General features: G+C 40.7%; 1 protein-coding gene across 1 annotated transcript in view; it reads right to left on the minus strand.

Annotated features, from left to right (window-relative positions):
- The window catches only part of CUL4A (cullin 4A), a 433,228-nt gene that overhangs the window by 29,289 nt on the left and 384,245 nt on the right, over nt 1–19,694 (minus strand). The window contains 1 exon segment of the mRNA XM_053707765.1: nt 3,838–3,951. Within this exon segment, the coding sequence (XP_053563740.1) occupies nt 3,838–3,951 (114 nt within the window).

Below are 19,694 nucleotides of genomic sequence, written 5' to 3' on the forward strand. Positions count from 1 at the left end.
CGATTTCTGGAAGACCCCACATCTGAACAATCTGAGAAAACACATCCGGATGGAGAGACCACTCCCCTGGATGTAAAGTCTGACGGCTGAGATAATCCGCCTCCCAATTGTCTACACCTGGGATATGAACTGCAGAAATTAGACAGGAGCTGGATTCCGCCCAAACAAGTATCCAAGATACTTCTTTCATAGCTTGGGGACTGAGAGTCCCACCCTGATGATTGACATATGCCACCGTTGTAATATTGTCTGTCTGAAAACAAATGAACGGTTTTCTCTTCAACAGAGGGCAAAACTGAAGAGCTCTGAGAATTGCACAGAGTTCTAAAATATTGATTGGTAATCTCGCCTCTTGAGATTTCCAATCAATATTTTAGAACTCTGTGCAATTCTCAGAGCTCTTCAGGTTTGGCCTCTGTTGAAGAGAGAACCGTTCATTTGTTTTCAGACAGACAATATTACAACGGTGGCATATGTCAACCTTGAAGTAACCACAGGAAGTTTAAAAACAGAATTTAAAAGTTTACTGGTTTTAATATCAAGAGGACTAGCTTCCTCAATATCCAAAGTAATTAACACTTCTTTTAACAAAGAACACATATACTCTATTTTAAATAAATAAGTAGATTTCTCAGTGTCAATATCTGAGGAAGGATCTTCTGAATCAGATAGATCCTCATCAGAGGTGGATAATTCATTATGTTGTCGGTCATTTGAAATTTCATCAACTTTATTAGAAGATTTAAAAGACCTCTTACGCTTATTAGAAGGTGGAAATGCAGACAAAGCCTTCTGAATAGAATCAGTAACAAATTCTTTAAAATTCATAGGTATATCCTGTACATTAGAAGTTGAAGGAACTGCAACCGGTAATGTACTATTACTGATGGACACACTATCTGCATGTAAAAGTTTATCATGGCAACTAATACAAATACATTAGGAGATATAATCTCCACAATTTTACAACAAATGCACTTAGCTTTGGTAGAACCAATGTCAAGCAGCAAAGTTCCAACAGATACTTCTGAGGCAGGATCAGATTGAGACATCTTGCAGAATGTAAAAGAAAAAACAACATATAAAGCAAAATTATCAATTTCCTTATATGACAGTTTCAGGAATGGGAAAAATGCAAATAGCATAGCCCTCTGACATAGAAAAAGGCAAGAGGCAAACAGCAATGGGGCAAATAAATAATGAAAAAAGTTTGGCGCCAAGTATGACGCACAACGTAACTTAAATTTTTTTTGCCGCCAACCATGTCCAGAAATGACACACTCGCGTCACTAATGACGCAACCCTGTGTGAAACCTCTGCGTCAATTATGATGCCGGAAATGACGAACTTGCGTCAACGGACGTGCCTTTCGCGCCAAAAAAATCTTGCGCCAAGAATGACGCAATAAAGTCTAGCATTTGGCGCACCCGCGAGTCGAAGTCAGCCTGCAATTTGAAACAAAGTAGTCAATTGAAAAAAAAAGACTAAACCCCAGGTAAGAAAAAAATATTTCTTAATATTAACTTTCCCCAAATATGAAAAGTGACAATCTGCAAAAGGGAAAAAAATGAACCTGACTCATGGCAAATATAAGTACAATACATATATTTAGAACTTTATATAAATGCATAAAGTGCCAAAACCATAGCTGAGGTGTCTTAAGTAACGAAAACATACTTACCCAAAGAAACCCATCCACATATAGTAGACAGCCAAACCAGTACTGAAACAGTTATTAGTAGAGGTAATGGTATATGAGAGTATATCGTCGATCTGAAAAGGGAGGTAAGAGATGAATCTCTACGACCGATAACAGAGAACCTATGAAAAAGACCCCCGTTAGGAAAATCATTGCATTCAATAGGTGATACTCTCCACGTCCCTCTGACATTCGCTGTACTCTGAGAGGAATCGGGTTTCAAAATGCTGAGAAGCGCATGTCAACGTAGAAATCTTAGCACAAACTTACTTCACCACCTCCATAGGAGGCAAAGTTTGTAAAACTGAATTGTGGGTGTGGTGAGGGGTGTATTTATAGGCATTTTGAGGTTTGGGAAACTTTGCCCCTCCTGGTAGGATTGTATATCACATACGTCACTAGCTCATGGACTCTTGCCAATTACATGAAAGAAAATAAAGTGATTTATGTTACATAGTTTCAGAAATTAGGATATAAAAAGCCATAATGTTCTAGAAATGTATATATCCTATAACTGCAATGTAGGGATGCACTACTCAATAAATGATCCCTGCAGTGTCACTCTTTTCTCAAACACCAATAAAATGTGCAACAGGAAATGTAAAGAATATAATGAGAAGAGTTAATGTACTAGAGGCTAGAGGATGCAATTATTTTGTTTGCCTACAGGAAAATTATTCTAGGTTTTTATAGTTAAAAAAAAGTTTAAAATGTCCATTTAAAGACACACAGGCAGGGATAGACTAAAGCTTTTTGTGCTTTGGATAGCTTAAAGGGATACTAAACCCAAATGTTTTCCTTTTATAATTCAGATAGAGCATGCAATTTTAAGCAACTTTCTAATTCACTCCTATTCCCCAAGGCAGAACATGCTGTGATGTGAGATCTTTGCTGTGCAGTTCCTTTCAAACTGCACTGTGCTCTGGCAGAACTGTGTATTTTTTCCTTACTACAGTGCAGACAGAGTGACATGCTGTTTGAAGAGAACAGTCAAATATTCCCAGTCTGCAAAGCTGTGACTACTGAATGCAATATACCTTTTTTATTACTGGATGTTTACCTTATAATTATGTGATGTTAGAGCAAAGGAAACACATTTATTCAAGAGACATTTTAAAAACTTAATTTTTTTTTTCTCTTCAGCTAATTTGCAATGCAATTTTTATCTGCTGCAATTTATTATGAAACTTTAAAAAAAATGCTTTATTCTCCAGTTAACCAACACATAATTTAGTTGGTGCTTTAGTGTAAATGCCTAATTTAAAATTGAATTTCAAAATGACCTGCAGAAACGTTTTCAGTAAAAAAAAAATCAACGCAGAAAGTGGAAAAAAGTTCTGTTTCTAGGCTCCTATTATCAATTTTTCATCATTCCCTTGCTATCTTCATTTGAAAAGCAGGAACGTAAAGCTTAGGAGCCGGCCTATTTTAGGTTCAGCACCCTGGATAGTGCTTGCTTATTGGTGGTTACCCAGGTTCTGAACCAAAAATGGGCCGTCTCCTGCTTTTCAAATAAAGATAGCAAAAGAACAAAGACAATTTGATAATAGGAGTAAATTAGGAAGTTGCAGAAAAAACCATTAGGTTTAGAATCCATTTAAGTACCATTTATAAATAACAGAACATGTTATAATATTGCAAAGCATTACAATGCCCACCACCTGGCTGGCAACATTTTCTTTAGAGCACACAGAGATCCCAAACGTATAATACAAAATGCAGAATGGATTTGCAACAGAGCCAAGGCATTCACTAAAACGATTTCAAAGCTTCAAAGACCGTGAGATTTAGATATGCAGTAAGAGCTTTCTTGGCGCAGAACATTCAGCTTCATTAGAGAATTTTAGTGCATAGATCCAGTATATTACGCAGCTACACGGGGGAATAAAATAATCATTTAACATCACAGCAATAATAACTATACTGCATGCTTTATTATTATCTCCAGCAAACAAAGCAGCAGTTTAGTTTACACATTTTGTGCAAGGGCAGGAAGAGGAAGCATTACTTTTTGTCTCTTGCAAAATCTAGCAGCTTGACTAGAAGCTCTGCCCCAAGCAAAGGCTTACAGCTATACAGGAGAAAAACATGCTACTTTAGTTTGTAGTACTGGCTATTTGTTGTATTTTAGTTCTTACTTCTTTAAACTCTGCCTTCAGGACGGCATGTCCCAGTGTTGTTTGCCATTGTAACCTTCTGCCACTGTGCTTCCCTAAATAAAATGTCTTAAAGATTTCCTGGAGTTTCACCATCTGGTATAAAAGAGAGAAAAAAAAGAAAACCTTTAAATCAATAGAGACAAATACGTGTCTAAGACAGATAATGAATCCAACATCAAATAGTATTCAAAAGATACTAAACAGAACAAAGGAAAACAGATATGTGCTAAAACAGAATTTATGTTTACCTGATAAATTACTTTCTCCAACGGTGTGTCCGGTCCACGGCGTCATCCTTACTTGTGGGATATTCTCTTCCCCAACAGGAAATGGCAAAGAGCCCAGCAAAGCTGGTCACATGATCCCTCCTAGGCTCCGCCTTCCCCAGTCATTCGACCGACGTAAAGTAGGAATATTTGCATAGGAGAAATCATATGATACCGTGGTGACTGTAGTTAGAGAAATTAAATCATCAGACCTGATTAAAAAACCAGGGCGGGCCGTGGACCGGACACACCGTTGGAGAAAGTAATTTATCAGGTAAACATAAATTCTGTTTTCTCCAACATAGGTGTGTCCGGTCCACGGCGTCATCCTTACTTGTGGGAACCAATACCAAAGCTTTAGGACACGGATGATGGGAGGGAGCAAATCAGGTCACCTAGATGGAAGGCACCACGGTTTGCAAAACCTTTCTCCCAAAAATAGCCTCAGAAGAAGCAAAAGTATCAAATTTGTAAAATTTGGTAAAAGTGTGCAGTGAAGACCAAGTCGCTGCCTTACATATCTGATCAACAGAAGCCTCGCTCTTGAAGGCCCATGTGGAAGCCACAACCCTAGTGGAATGAGCTGTGATTCTTTCAGGAGGCTGCCGTCCGGCAGTCTCATAAGCCAATCTGATGATGCTTTTAAGCCAAAAAGAGAGAGAGGTAGCAGTTGCTTTTTGACCTCTCCTTTTACCAGAATAATCAACAAACAAGGAAGATGTTTGTCTGAAATCCTTTGTAGCCTCTAAATAGAATTTTAGAGCACGAACTACATCCAAATTGTGCAACAAACGTTCCTTCTTTGAAACTGGATTCGGACACAAAGAAGGCACAACTATCTCCTGGTTAATATTTTTGTTAGAAACAACTTTCGGAAGAAAACCAGGTTTAGTACGCAAAACCACCTTATCTGCATGGAACACCAGATAAGGAGGAGAACACTGCAGAGCAGATAACTCTGAAACTCTTCTAGCAGAAGAAATTGCAACCAAAAACAAAACTTTCCAAGATAATAACAATATCTACGGAATGTAAGGGTTCAAACGGAACCCCTTGAAGAACTGAAAGAACTAAATTGAGACTCCAAGGAGGAGTCAAAGGTTTGTAAACAGGCTTGATTCTAACCAGAGCCTGAACAAAAGCCTGAACATCTGGCACAGCCGCCAGCTTCTTGTGAAGCAAAACAGATAAAGCAGAAATCTGTCCCTTCAAAGAACTTGCAGATAATCCTTTCTCCAAACCCTCTTGTAGAAAGGATAGAATCTTAGGAATTTTTACCCTGTTCCATGGGAATCCTTTCGATTCGCACCAACAGATATATTTCTTCCATACTTTATGGTAAATTTTTCTAGTTACAGGCTTTCTAGCCTGAATAAGAGTATCAATGACAGAATCTGAGAACCCACGCTTTGATAAAATCAAGCGTTCAATCTCCAAGCAGTCAGTTGGAGTGATGCCAGATTCGGATGTTCGAACGGACCTTGAACAAGAAGGTCCCGTCTCAAAGGTAGCTTCCATGGTGGAGCCGATGACATATTCACCAGGTCTGCATACCAAGTTCTGCGTGGCCACGCAGGAGCTATCAAGATCACCGAAGCCCTCTCTTGATTGATCCTGGCTACCAGCCTGGGAATGAGAGGAAACGGTGGGAACACATAAGCTAGGTTGAAGGTCCAGGGCGCTACTAGTGCATCTACTAGAGTCGCCTTGGGATCCCTGGATCTGGACCCGTAGCAAGGAACCTTGAAGTTCTGACAAGACGCCATCAGATCCATGTCTGGAATGCCCCATAATTGAGTTATTTGGGCAAAGATTTCCGGATGGAGTTCCCACTCCCCCGGATGAAATGTCTGACGACTCAGAAAATCCGCTTCCCAATTTTCCACTCCTGGGATGTGGATTGCAGACAAGTGGCAGGAGTGAAGCTCCGCCCATTGAATTACTTTGGTCACTTCTTCCATCGCCAGGGAACTCCTTGTTCCCCCCTGATGGTTGATATATGCAACAGTCGTCATGTTGTCTGATTGAAACCTTATGAATTTGGCCTTTGCTAGTTGAGGCCAAGCCTTGAGAGCATTGAATATCGCTCTCAGTTCCAGAATGTTTATCGGGAGAAGAGATTCTTCCCGAGACCATAGACCCTGAGCCTTCAGGTGTTTCCAGACCGCGCCCCAGCCCACCAGGCTGGCGTCGGTCGTTACAATGACCCACTCTGGTCTTCTGAAGCTCATCCCTTGGGACAGGTTGTCCAGGGTCAGCCACCAACGGAGTGAATCTCTGGTCCTCTGATCTACTTGGATCGTCGGGGACAAATCTGTATAATCCCCATTCCACTGTCTGAGCATGCACAGTTGTAATGGTCTTAGATGAATTCGCGCAAAAGGAACTATGTCCATTGCCGCAACCATCAAACCTATTACTTCCACGAACTGCGCTATGGAAGGAAGAAGAACAGAATGAAGTACTTGACAAGAGCTTAGAAGTTTTGATTTTCTGGCTTCTGTCAGAAAAATCTTCATTTCCAAGGAGTCTATTATTGTTCCCAAGAAGGGAACTCTTGTTGACGGGAATAGAGAACTTTTTTCTACGTTCACTTTCCACCCGTGAGATCTGAGAAAGGCTAGGACAATGTCCGTATGAGCCTTTGCTTGTGGTAGAGACGACGCTTGAATCAGTATGTCGTCCAAGTAGGGTACTACTGCAATGCCCCTTGGCCTTAGCACCGCTAGAAGGGACCCTAGTACCTTTGTGAAAATTCTTGGAGCAGTGGCTAGTCCGAATGGAAGTGCCACAAACTGGTAATGCTTGTCCAGAAAGGCGAATCTTAGGAACCGATGATGTTCCTTGTGGATAGGAATATGTAGATACGCATCCTTTAAATCCACCGTGGTCATGAATTGACCTTCCTGGATGGTAGGAAGAATTGTCCGAATGGTTTCCATCTTGAACGATGGGACCTTGAGAAATTTGTTTAGGATCTTGAGATCCAAAATTGGCCTGAATGTTCCCTCTTTTTTGGGAACTATGAACAGATTGGAGTAAAACCCCATCCCTTGTTCTCCTAATGGAACAGGATGAATCACTCCCATTTTTAACAGGTCTTCTACACAATGTAAGAATGCCTGTCTTTTTATTTGGTCTGAAGACAATTGAGACCTGTGGAACCTTCCCCTTGGGGGTAGTTCCTTGAATTCCAGGAGATAACCTTGAGAAACTATTTCTAGCGCCCAAGGATCCTGAACATCTCTTGCCCAAGCCTGAGCGAAGAGAGAGAGTCTGCCCCCCACCAGATCCGGTCCCGGATCGGGGGCCAGCATCTCATGCTTTCTTGGTAGCGGTAGCGGGCTTCTTGGCCTGCTTACCTTTGTTCCAGCCTTGCATCGGTCTCCAGGCTGGCTTGGTTTGAGAAGAATTACCCTCTTGCTTAGAGGATGTAGAATTTGAGGCTGGTCCGTTTCTGCGAAAGGGACGAAAATTTGTTTTATTTTTAGCCTTAAAAGACCTATCCTGAGGAAGGGCGTGGCCCTTTCCCCCAGTGATGTCTGAAATAATCTCTTTCAAGTCAGGGCCAAACAGCGTTTTCCCCTTGAAAGGGATGTTAAGCAATCTGTTCTTGGAGGACACATCCGCTGACCAAGACTTCAGCCAAAGCGCTCTGCGCGCCACAATAGCAAAACCTGAATTTTTCGCCGCTAATCTAGCTAATTGCAAAGTGGCGTCTAAGGTAAAAGAGTTAGCCAACTTAAGTGCTTGAACTCTGTCCATAACCTCCTCATAAGAGGATGCTTGATTGAGCGACTTTTCTAGTTCCTCGAACCAGAAACACGCTGCTGTAGTGACAGGAACAATGCATGAAATTGGTTGTAGAAGGTAACCTTGCTGAACAAACATCTTTTTAAGCAAACCCTCTAATTTTTTATCCATAGGATCTTTGAAAGCACAACTATCTTCTATAGGGATAGTGGTGCGTTTGTTTAGAGTAGAAACCGCCCCCTCGACCTTGGGGACTGTCTGCCATAAGTCCTTCCTGGGGTCGACCATAGGAAATAATTTCTTAAATATAGGGGGAGGGACAAAAGGTATGCCGGGCCTTTCCCATTCTTTATTTACAATGTCCGCCACCCGCTTGGGTATAGGAAAAGCTTCGGGGGGCACCGGGACCTCTAGGAACCTGTCCATCTTACATAATTTCTCTGGAATGACCAAATTGTCACAATCATCCAGAGTAGATAACACCTCCTTAAGCAGAGCGCGGAGATGTTCCAATTTAAATTTAAATGTAATAACGTCAGGTTCAGCTTGTTGAGAAATTTTTCCTGAATCTGAAATTTCTCCCTCAGACAAAACCTCCCTAGCCCCTTCAGACTGGTGTAAGGGCATGTCAGAACCATTATCATCAGCATCCTCATGCTCTTCAGTATCTAAAACAGAGCAGTCGCGCTTTCGCTGATAAGTGGGCATTTTGGCTAAAATGTTTTTAATAGAATTATCCATTACAGCCGTTAATTGTTGCATAGTAAGGAGGATTGGCGCACTAGATTCACTAGGGACCTCCTGAGTGGGCAAGACTGGTGTAGACATAGAAGGAGATGATGCAGTACCATGCTTACTCCCCTCACTTAAGGAATCATTTTGGGCAACATTATTATCAGTGGCATCATTGTCCCTACTTTGTTTGTCACATTCATCACATATATTTAAATGGAGAGGAACCTTGGCTTCCGAACATACAGAACATCGTCTATCTGATAGTTCAGACATGTTAATAGGCATAAACTTGATAACAAAGCACAAAAAACGTTTTAAAATAAAACCGTTACTGTCTCTTTAAATTTTAAACTGAACACACTTTTTTACTGAATATACGCAAAAGTATGAAGGAAATGTTCAAAATTCACCAAAATTTCACCACAGTGTCATAAAGCCTTAAAAGTATTGCACACCAAATTTGAAAGCTTTAACTCTTAAAATAACGGAACCGGAGCCGTTTTTACATTTAACCCCTATACAGTCCCTGGTATCTGCTTTGCTGAGACCCAACCAAGCCCAGAGGGGAATACGATACCAAATGACGCCTTCAATAAGCTTTTTCAGTGGATCTGAGCTCCTCACACATGCATCTGCATGCCTTGCTTCTCAAAAACAACTGCGCATTAGTGGCGCGAAAATGAGGCTCTGCCTATGACTAGAAAGTGAAAAAGGTGTCCAACACAGTGCCTGCCGTTTTTTTAATAAAATTCCCAAGATTAAAATAACTCTCCAAAGTTATAAACCATTAAATATGCTTATAAAGTAATCGTTTTGGCCCAGAAAAATGTCTACCAGTCTTTAAAGCCCTTGTGAAGCCCTTTTATTCTTATATTGAAAATTAAGAAAATGGCTTACCGGATCCCATAGGAAAAATGACAGCTTCCAGCATTACCAAGTCTTGTTAGAAATGTGTCATACCTCAAGCAGCCAAAGTCTGCTCACTGTTTCCCCCAACTGAAGTTAATTCCTCTCAACAGTCCTGTGTGGAAACAGCCATCGATTTTAGTAACGGTTGCTAAAATCATCTTCCTCTTACAAACAGAAATCTTCATCTCTTTTCTGTTACAGAGTAAATAGTACATACCAGCACTATTTTAAAATAACATACTCTTGATAGAAGAATAAAAACTACATTTAAACACCAAAAAACTCTGAGCCATCTCCGTGGAGATGTTGCCTGTGCAACGGCAAAGAGAATGACTGGGGAAGGCGGAGCCTAGGAGGGATCATGTGACCAGCTTTGCTGGGCTCTTTGCCATTTCCTGTTGGGGAAGAGAATATCCCACAAGTAAGGATGACGCCGTGGACCGGACACACCTATGTTGGAGAAAAATAGTTTAATTTTTAAATGTATTTCGATTTGATTGAAATAGAGTAAAAGGTAATCACGTACAGTGACTGATTGGTGCGTATACGATTTTCATGTGCTTGACTTAAAGGGATATAAAACAGTCTGTTTCATTGTTGTAATAAAAAAAAACAAAAAGCAGTGGGTTTTACTTAATAGATATCATTGCAATATGTATTATTTATCATTTTGAAAGGATTATTTTACAGTATTTTAAAAAAAAATTTAAACTTTATTTGTGCAGGGTCAATTACATCCTGTCACAGCAACACAGGGGGCTGGTGTCTCTATAGAAAGGCATATATAGCTAGCTAGATGTCATAAATCTTCTAGAGTAACATTATATAGTTTACTATTCAGTGAATACAAGAGAAATAGGAAGTCAGTTTTGCCCATGCTCAGTAGAGGCAGAATGCAACTTAAGTTATTAACATGTCAGCTCTCTAACGTGCTTATTTTTAAGAAAACTAGTAAAAACAAATATGTTAAAACAACGTAATTAAAGGGAAATGAAAGACAAAAAAACATTTCAAGATTCAGAGAGAACATGAAATTTTAAACAACTTTCCAATTTACTTCTATTATCAATTTTGATTAATTTTGGTGATATCCTGTATTGAAGGAGCAGCAATGCACTACTGGAAATAAGCTGTTCCACTTGGTAAGCCAATAAGCCATTTATGTGCAGCCACCAATCAGCAGCTAGTTCCCCATCTTCTGTGCTTTCCTAGGTATACTTTTCAACAAAGGATACTAAGAGTACAAAGCAAATTAGATGATATAAGTAAATTGGAAAGTTGATTAAGATTGTATGCTGTATCTTAATGGTGAAAGAAAAATTTTGGGATTCCTGCCCCTTTAAGGAAAACTGCTTCATACCCCCTTAACAATGTGGTAGAAGGGTTTGTGAAACACATTATCAAGAAAAAGAAAATAACAAAGCACTCCTTATGATATTGAATTGGTCAAAGTTAAAGTTCATAATACAGACAGTTGTGTGCTACAAGATATCGTCCTCAAAAATGTAGCAACCAGGGATAGGAACGGACCAAGGTTGTGGCGGACATTTTCCAAAGTACAGACCTTAGTGAAGAACACCAAGGTACATTTCAAATTAAAAACATCATTATATAGTGCTTGGTATTATTGTACTGATGCAGATACCACTGATCTTATAACCAGTCCTCCTCTGGCTATACCCATGTGTCAGTGTCACTACTGTGTCATTATATAGTGCTTGGTATTATTGTACTGATGCAGATACCATTGATCTTATAATCAGCCCTCCTCTGGCTATACCCATGTGCCAGTGTCACTACTGTGTCATTATATAGTGCTTGGTGTTATTATACTGATGCAGATACCACTGATCCTATAACCAGCCCTCCTCTGGCTATACCCATGTGCCAGTGTCACTACTGTGTCATTATATAGTGCTGGGTGTTATTATACTGATGCAGATACCACTGATCCTATAACCAGCCCCCCTCTGGCTATACCCATGAGCCAGTGTCACTACTGTGTCATTATATAGTGCTTGGTGTTATTATACTGATGCAGATACCACTGATCCTATAACCAGCCCTCCTCTGGCTATACCCATGTGCCAGTGTCACTACTGTGTCATTATATAGTGCTGGGTGTTATTATACTGATGCAGATACCACTGATCCTATAACCAGCCCTCCTCTGGCTATACCCATGAGCCAGTGTCACTACTGTGTCATTATATAGTGCTGGGTGTTATTATACTGATGCAGATACCACTGATCCTATAACCAGCCCCCCTCTGGCTATACCCATGAGCCAGTGTCACTACTGTGTCATTATATAGTGCTTGGTGTTATTATACTGATGCAGATACCACTGATCATATAACCAGCCCCCCACCGGCTATACCCATGTGCCAGTGTCACTACTGTGTCTTTGTATAATAACACCTAGCACTATACAGATTAATTTGCCACTGATCATATAACCAGCCTTCTTTTGGCTTTACCAGGTGTCAGCAACATTGACTCTCAAGATATTTTTGAACTACATTTCCTATGATGCAAAGACATTCATTATACTGAACACAAAGTAGAATGTTGCTCAAGACTTGCAAATATCTACTAAAAAGTATGCACATAAAGCACTCTGGGCCCAGACTAGTGGGCAGTTATTGAGGTACAAGGTTGTTAAAATATAACTTTTATTAACTAATAAACTTAAATTAAGGGTAACACACAATTAAAAACGTCACAGACACTCCCAGGTGTGATATAGAACTATATATATCACGTAGGGGAATTAATATTATATCAATGCCTCTTTGTAAATTAATGTATAATTCCCCAAGCTTACTTGTACTGGAATATACTTTAGTATATTATGAATTATTGTTATGATGAACAATTTACTTGTCACCATAATATATTTTCTTCTCGGTGTTCCAATATACAGTTAGAATCGTTCTAGTCAGTGTTTGAATACAGCTTATTTTGCACTGAGTCTAGGTCTATACTTATCATGCCCACATTGGTATTGTGTGGATACTTGTTATAATTTAGTATTATAGGTACTCATCTGATTATATGATAAAGCAGTATAAACGGCTACTAAGTAGCTTAGAGCAACCTTAATTGTCTGTACTATTAGATGTGTTATATTGTTTAATCTACACACAGTACTGAATGGTGGGATCACTGTTGCTATATACTCTTGGAATGTTTGTGACAATAACTAGCATATTCCTTGCTTATAACATTCCTATATATTAACTCACTATTGTATTATTGGAATTCCTGTCTGGATTATGCTTTAATCTTTGTACACTCATTTAAGAGACAAACAAGTGATACAGTATTATAACATGACTATAGCTAAAATTCAGGCTGCTAGTCTTCCTGTGTGCTCAGCAATATATATCAGCTGACAACCTTATTTGTTAGGGCAAAGTATATTATCCACATGTATGGTTTTGAATTTGCCATATAAATATATCTTATTTTTTAAATGCCAGACACCTACCTAGTGTGACATAGTTCACATTATAACTTTCGGTCTTTACAGTTAATATGTTGTAATGTCTGGGTTGTGTCAGACTTAGCCTGAGTCACGGAGTATTACAGACATCTACATAACTAACAGATCTCTTTTTTTATATGCTACAGAGTAACCTAGCGTCTTGAAGAGATACATTTGATCCACACTGAATTGCAACAGAGGATATTTGATTCTACTCTATATAAGTGAAAACCGCATTCAGCACACAGAGAAGTTACTTATAACCACCCATTTTGTGATATATTTATATGGCAAATTCAAAACCATACATGTGGATAATATACTTTGCCCTAACAAATAAGGTTGTCAGCTGATATATATTGCTGAGCACACAGGAAGACTAGCAGCCTGAATTTTAGCTATAGTCATGTTATAATACTGTATCACTTGTTTGTCTCTTAAATGAGTGTACAAAGATTAAAGCATAATCCAGACAGGAATTCCAATAATACAATAGTGAATTAATATATTCGAATGTTATAAGCAAGGAATATGCTAGTTATTGTCACAAACATTCCAAGAGTATATAGCAACAGCGATCCCACCATTCAGTACTGTGTGTAGATTAAACAATATAACACATCTAATAGTACAGACAATTAAAGGGACAGTCTAGGCCAAAATAAACTTTCATGATTGAGATAGAGCATGTAATTTTAAACAATTTTCCAATTTACTTTTATCACCAATTTTGCTTTGTTCTCTTGGTATTCTTAGTTGAAAGCTTAACCTAGGAGGTTCATATGCTAATTTCTTAGACCTTGAAGCCCACCTCTTTTCAGATTGCATTTTAACAGTTTTTCACCACTAGAGGGTGTTAGTTCACGTATTTCATATAGATAACACTGTGCTTGTGCACGTGAAGTTATCTGGGAGCAAGCACTGATTGGCTAGACTGCAAGTCTGTCAAAAGAACTGAAAAAAGGGGCAGTTTGCAGAGGCTTAGATACAAGATAATTACAGAGGTTAAAAGTATATTATTATAACTGTGTTGGTTATGCAAAACTGGGGAATGGGTAATAAAGGGATTATCTATCTTTTAAAACAATAACAATTCTGGTGTAGACTGTCCCTTTAAGGTTGCTCTAAGCTACTTAGTAGCCATTTATACTGCTTTATCATATAATCAGATGAGTACCTATAATACTAAATTATAACAAGTATCCACACAATACCAATGTGGGCATGATAAGTATAGACCTAGACTCAGTGCAGAATAAGCTGTATTCAAACATTAACTAGAACGATTCTAACTGTATATTGGAACACCGAGAAGAAAATATATTACGGTGACAAGTAAATTGTTCATCATAACAATAATTCATAATATACTAAAGTATATGCCAGTACAAGTAAGCTTGGGGAATTATACATTAATTTACAGAGAGGCATTGATATAATAATTCCCCTACGTGATATAACATAATTTATGCTTACCTGATAAATTTATTTCTCTTGTAGTGTGTTCAGTCCACGGGTCATCCATTACTTATGGGATATATTCTCCTTCCCAACAGGAAGTTGCAAGAGGATCACCCAAGCAGAGCTGCTATATAGCTCCTCCCCTCACGTCATATCCAGTCATTCGACCGAAACAAGACGAGAAAGGAGAAACTATAGGGTGCAGTGGTGACTGGAGTTATAATTTAAAATTTAGAACCTGCCTCAAAAAGACAGGGCGGGCCGTGGACTGAACACACTACAAGAGAAATAAATTTATCAGGTAAGCATAAATTATGTTTTCTCTTGTTAAGTGTGTTCAGTCCACGGGTCATCCATTACTTATGGGATACCAATACCAAAGCTAAAGTACACGGATGATGGGAGGGACAAGGCAGGAACATTAAACAGAAGGAACCACTGCCTGTAGAACCTTTCTCCAAAAAACAGCCTCCGAAGAAGCAAAAGTGTCAAATTTGGAAAATTTGGAAAAAGTATGAAGTGAAGACCAAGTTGCAGCCTTGCAAATCTGTTCAACAGAGGCCTCATTCTTAAAGGCCCAGGTGGAAGCCACAGCTCTAGTGGGATGAGCTGTAATTCTTTCAGGAGGCTGCTGTCCAGCAGTCTCATAGGCTAAGCGTATTATGCTATGAAGCCAAAAAGAGAGAGAGGTAGCCGAAGCCTTTTGACCTCTCCTCTGTCCAGAGTAAACGACAAACAGAGAAGAAGTTTGTCGAAAATCTTTAGTTGCCTGTAAGTAGAACTTCAGGGCACGGACCACGTCTAGATTATGCAAAAGACGTTCCTTCTTTGAAGAAGGATTAGGACATAACGATGGAACAACAATCTCTTGATTGATATTCCTGTTAGAAACAACCTTAGGTAAAAACCCAGGTTTAGTACGCAGGACTACCTTGTCTGAGTGAAAAATCAGATAAGGAGAATCGCAATGTAAGGCAGTTAACTCAGAGACTCTTCGAGCCGAGGAAATAGCCATCAAAAACAGAACTTTCCAAGATAAAAGCTTAATATCAATGGAATGAAGGGGTTCAAACGGAACACCCTGAAGAACTTTAAGAACCAAGTTTAAGCTCCACGGAGGAGCAACAGTTTTAAACACAGGCTTAATCCTAGCCAAAGCCTGACAAAAAGCCTGGACGTCTGGATTCTCTGCCAGACGCTTGTGTAAAAGAATAGACAGAGCAGAAATCTGTCCCTTTAGCGAACTAGCGGATAAGCCCTTTTCTAAACCCTCTTGTAGAAAAGACAATATCCTAGGAATCCTAACCTTACTCCATGAGTAACTCTTGGATTCACACCAATATAAATATTTACGCCATATCTTGTGGTAAATTTTTCTGGTAACAGGTTTCCGAGCCTGTATTAATGTATCAATAACCAAATCCGAAAAACCCACGCTTTGATAGAATCAAGCGTTCAATTTCCAAGCAGTCAGCCTCAGAGAAATTAGGTTTGGATGGTTGAAAGGACCCTGGATTAGAAGGTCCTGCCTCCGGGGTAGAGACCATGGTGGACAGGACGACATGTCCACTAGGTCTGCATACCAGGTCCTGCGTGGCCACGCAGGCGCTATCAGAATCACCGATGCTCTCTCCTGTTTGATCCTGGCAATCAGTCGAGGTAGCAACGGAAAAGGTGGAAACACATAAGCTATGTTGAAAACCCAAGGGGCTGCTAGTGCATCTAACAGCACCGCACCCGGGTCCCTGGACCTGGATCCGTAACAAGGAAGCTTGGCGTTCTGGCGAGATGCCATGAGATCCAGATCCGGGTTGCCCCAACGACAAATCAGTTGAGCAAATACCTCCGGGTGAAGTTCCCACTCCCCCGGATGAAAGGTCTGTCGATTTAGAAAATCCGCCTCCCAGTTCTCCACGCCTGGGATGTAGATCGCTGACAGGTGGCAAGAGTTAGACTCTGCCCAGCGAATTATCTTCGAGACTTCCAACATCGCTAGGGAACTCCTGGTTCCCCCTTGATGATTGATGTAAGCCACAGTCGTGATGTTGTCCGACTGAAATCTGATGAACCTCAGTGTTGCTAACTGAGGCCAAGTTAGAAGAGCATTGAATATTGCTCTTAATTCTAGAATGTTTATCGGGAGGAGTCTCTCCTCCTGAGTCCACGATCCCTGAGCCTTCAGGGAGTTCCAGACTGCTCCCTAGCCTAGTAGACTGGCATCTGTTGTTACAATCGTCCAATCTGGTCTGCGAAAAGTCATTCCTTTGGACAGATGAACCCGTGACAACCACCAGAGAAGAGAATCTCTGGTCTCCTGGTCCAGATTTAGCAAAGGGGACAGATCTGAGTAATCCCCGTTCCATTGACTTAGCATGCATAGTTGCAGCGGTCTGAGATGTAGGCGCGCAAATGGCACTATGTCCATTGCCGCGACCATTAAGCCGATTACTTCCATGCACTGAGCTACTGATGGGCTTGGAATGGAGTGAAGGACACGGCAAGCATTGAGAATCTTTGATAACCTGGACTACATCAGGTAAATCTTCATCTCTACAGAATCTATAAGAGTCCCTAGAAAAGGGACCCTTGTGAGTGGTAACAGAGAACTCTTCTCCACGTTCACTTTCCACCCATGCGACCTCAGAAATGCTAGAACTATCTCTGTATGAGACTTTGCATTTTGAAAACTTGACGCTTGTATCAGAATGTCGTCTAGGTACGGAGCCACCGCTATGCCTCGTGGTCTTATTACCGCCAGAAGTGAGCCCAGAACCTTTGTAAAAATTCTCGGGGCCGTAGCTAACCCGAAGAGAAGAGCTACAAACTGGTAATGCCTGTCTAGAAAGGCAAACCTTAGGTACCGATAATGATCTTTGTGAATCGGTATGTGAAGGTAGGCATCCTTTAAGTCCACTGTGGTCATATATTGACCCTCTTGGATCATGGGTAGGATGGTCCGAATGGTTTCCATCTTGAACGACGGAACCCTTAGGAATTTGTTTAAGATCTTTAAGTCTAAGATTGGTCTGAAAGTTCCCTCTTTCTTGAGAACCACAAACAGATTTGAATAAAACCCTTGCCCCTGTTCCGTTCGCGGAACTGGGTGGATCACTCCCATCACTAAGAGGTCTTGTACACATTGTAGAAATGCCTCTTTCTTTACTAGGTTTGTTGATAACCTTGACAGATGAAACCTCCCTTGTGGAGGAGAAGTTTTGAAATCCAGAAGGTATCCCTGAGATATAATCTCCAACGTCCAGGGATCCTGTACATCTCTTGCCCAAGCCTGGGCGAAGAGAGAAAGTCTGCCCCCCACTAGATCCGTCTCCGGAAAGGGGGCCCTGTCTTCATGCTGTCTTAGGGGCGGAAGTAGGCTTTCTGGCCTGCTTGCCCTTGTTCCATGACTGGTTGCCTTTCCAACCCTGTCTGTAACGAGCAGTAGTTCCTTCCTGTTTTGGAGCGAAGGAAGTTGATGCTGCTCCTGCCTTGAAATTACGAAAGGCACGAAAATTAGACTGTTTGGCCTTTGATTTGGCCCTGTCCTGAGGAAGGGTGTGGCCCTTACCTCCAGTAATGTCAGCAATAATTTCCTTCAAGCCGGGCCCGAATAAGGTCTGCCCTTTGAAAGGAATGTTTAGTAGTTTAGACTTAGAAGGATTTAAGCCATAGCGCTCTGCGCGCCTGTATGGCGAATCCGGAATTCTTAGCCGTAAGTTTGGTTAAATGCACTATGGCATCCGAAACAAACGCATTAGCCAGCTTAAGGGTTCTAATCTTGCTCAAAGATTCATCCAATGGTGCTGTGCAAATCGCCTCTTCCAGAGACTCAAACCAGAATGCCGCTGCAGCAGTGACAGGCGCAATGCATGCAAGAGGCTGTAATATAAAACCTTGTTGAACAAACATTTTCTTAAGGTAACCCTCTAATTTTTTATCCATTGGATCTGAGAAAGCACAGCTATCCTCCACCGGGATAGTGGTACGCTTGGCTAAAGTAGAAACTGCTCCCTCCACCTTAGGGACCGTCTGCCATAAGTCTCGTGTGGTGGCGTCTATAGGGAACATTTTTCTAAATATCGGAGGAGGGGAAAAAGGCACACCGGGTCTATCCCACTCCTTGCTAATAATCTCTGTAAGCCTCTTTGGTATAGGAAAAACGTCAGTACACACCGGTACCGCATAGTATTTATCCAGCCTACATAATTTCTCTGGGATTGCCACCGTGTCACAATCATTCAGAGCCGCTAACACCTCCCCTAGCAACACGCGGAGGTTCTCAAGCTTAAATTTAAAATGTGAAATTTCTGAATCCGGTCTCCCCGAATCAGAACCGTCACCCACAGAATGAAGCTCTCCGTCCTCATGTTCTGCAAATTGTGACGCAGTATCAGACATGGCTCTCGTGTCATCGGCGCGCTCTGTCCTTAACCCAGAGCTGTCGCGCTTGCCTCTTAACTCGGGCATATTGTATAATACTTCTTTCATAACATTAGCCATATCATGTAAAGTGATTTGTAAGGGCCTTGATGTACTTGGCGCCTCAATCTTACGCACCTCCCGAGCGGGAGACGAAGGTTCTGACACGTGAGGAGAGTTAGACGGCATAACTTCCCCCTCGTTGTCTGGTGATAATTTCTTTATCGGTACAGATTGACTTTTATTCAAAGTAATATCAATACAATTGGTACACATATTTCTATTGGGCTCCACATCAGCTTTTAAACATAATGAACAAGCAGATTCCTCTGTATCAGACATGTTTAAACAGACTAGCAATGAAGCTAGCAAGCTTGGAAATTACTTCAATAAGTTTACAAGCAATATAAAAAACGCTACAGCGCTTCTTTAAAAAACACAATTGAATAACAAAGAACTAGTTCAGTTATAGTCAACAATTCTTTAAATGTATTAATTAGCAGAGGATTGCACCCATTAGCAAAAGGATGATTAACCCCTCAGTACCCAAAACGGATATCAAATTAAGATTTAACGCTTTTATCACAGTCAAACACACTGTCACAGGTCTGCTCTGACTGATTACCTCCCTCAAAAACGAATTTTGAAGATCCCTGAGCTCTCTGGAGACGTCCTGGATCAAAGAGGAAGAAGCAGGAAGACTGTGCTAGAATTTTAACTGCGCAACAAGGCGCTAAAAAAGGTCCCTCCCACTCCTATTACAACAGTGGGAGACCTGATATAACGGTTTCTATGCAGAAATATAC

This window comes from Bombina bombina, chromosome 3 (assembly GCF_027579735.1).
Source record: "Bombina bombina isolate aBomBom1 chromosome 3, aBomBom1.pri, whole genome shotgun sequence".
NCBI classification, from domain to species: Eukaryota; Metazoa; Chordata; class Amphibia; order Anura; family Bombinatoridae; genus Bombina; species Bombina bombina.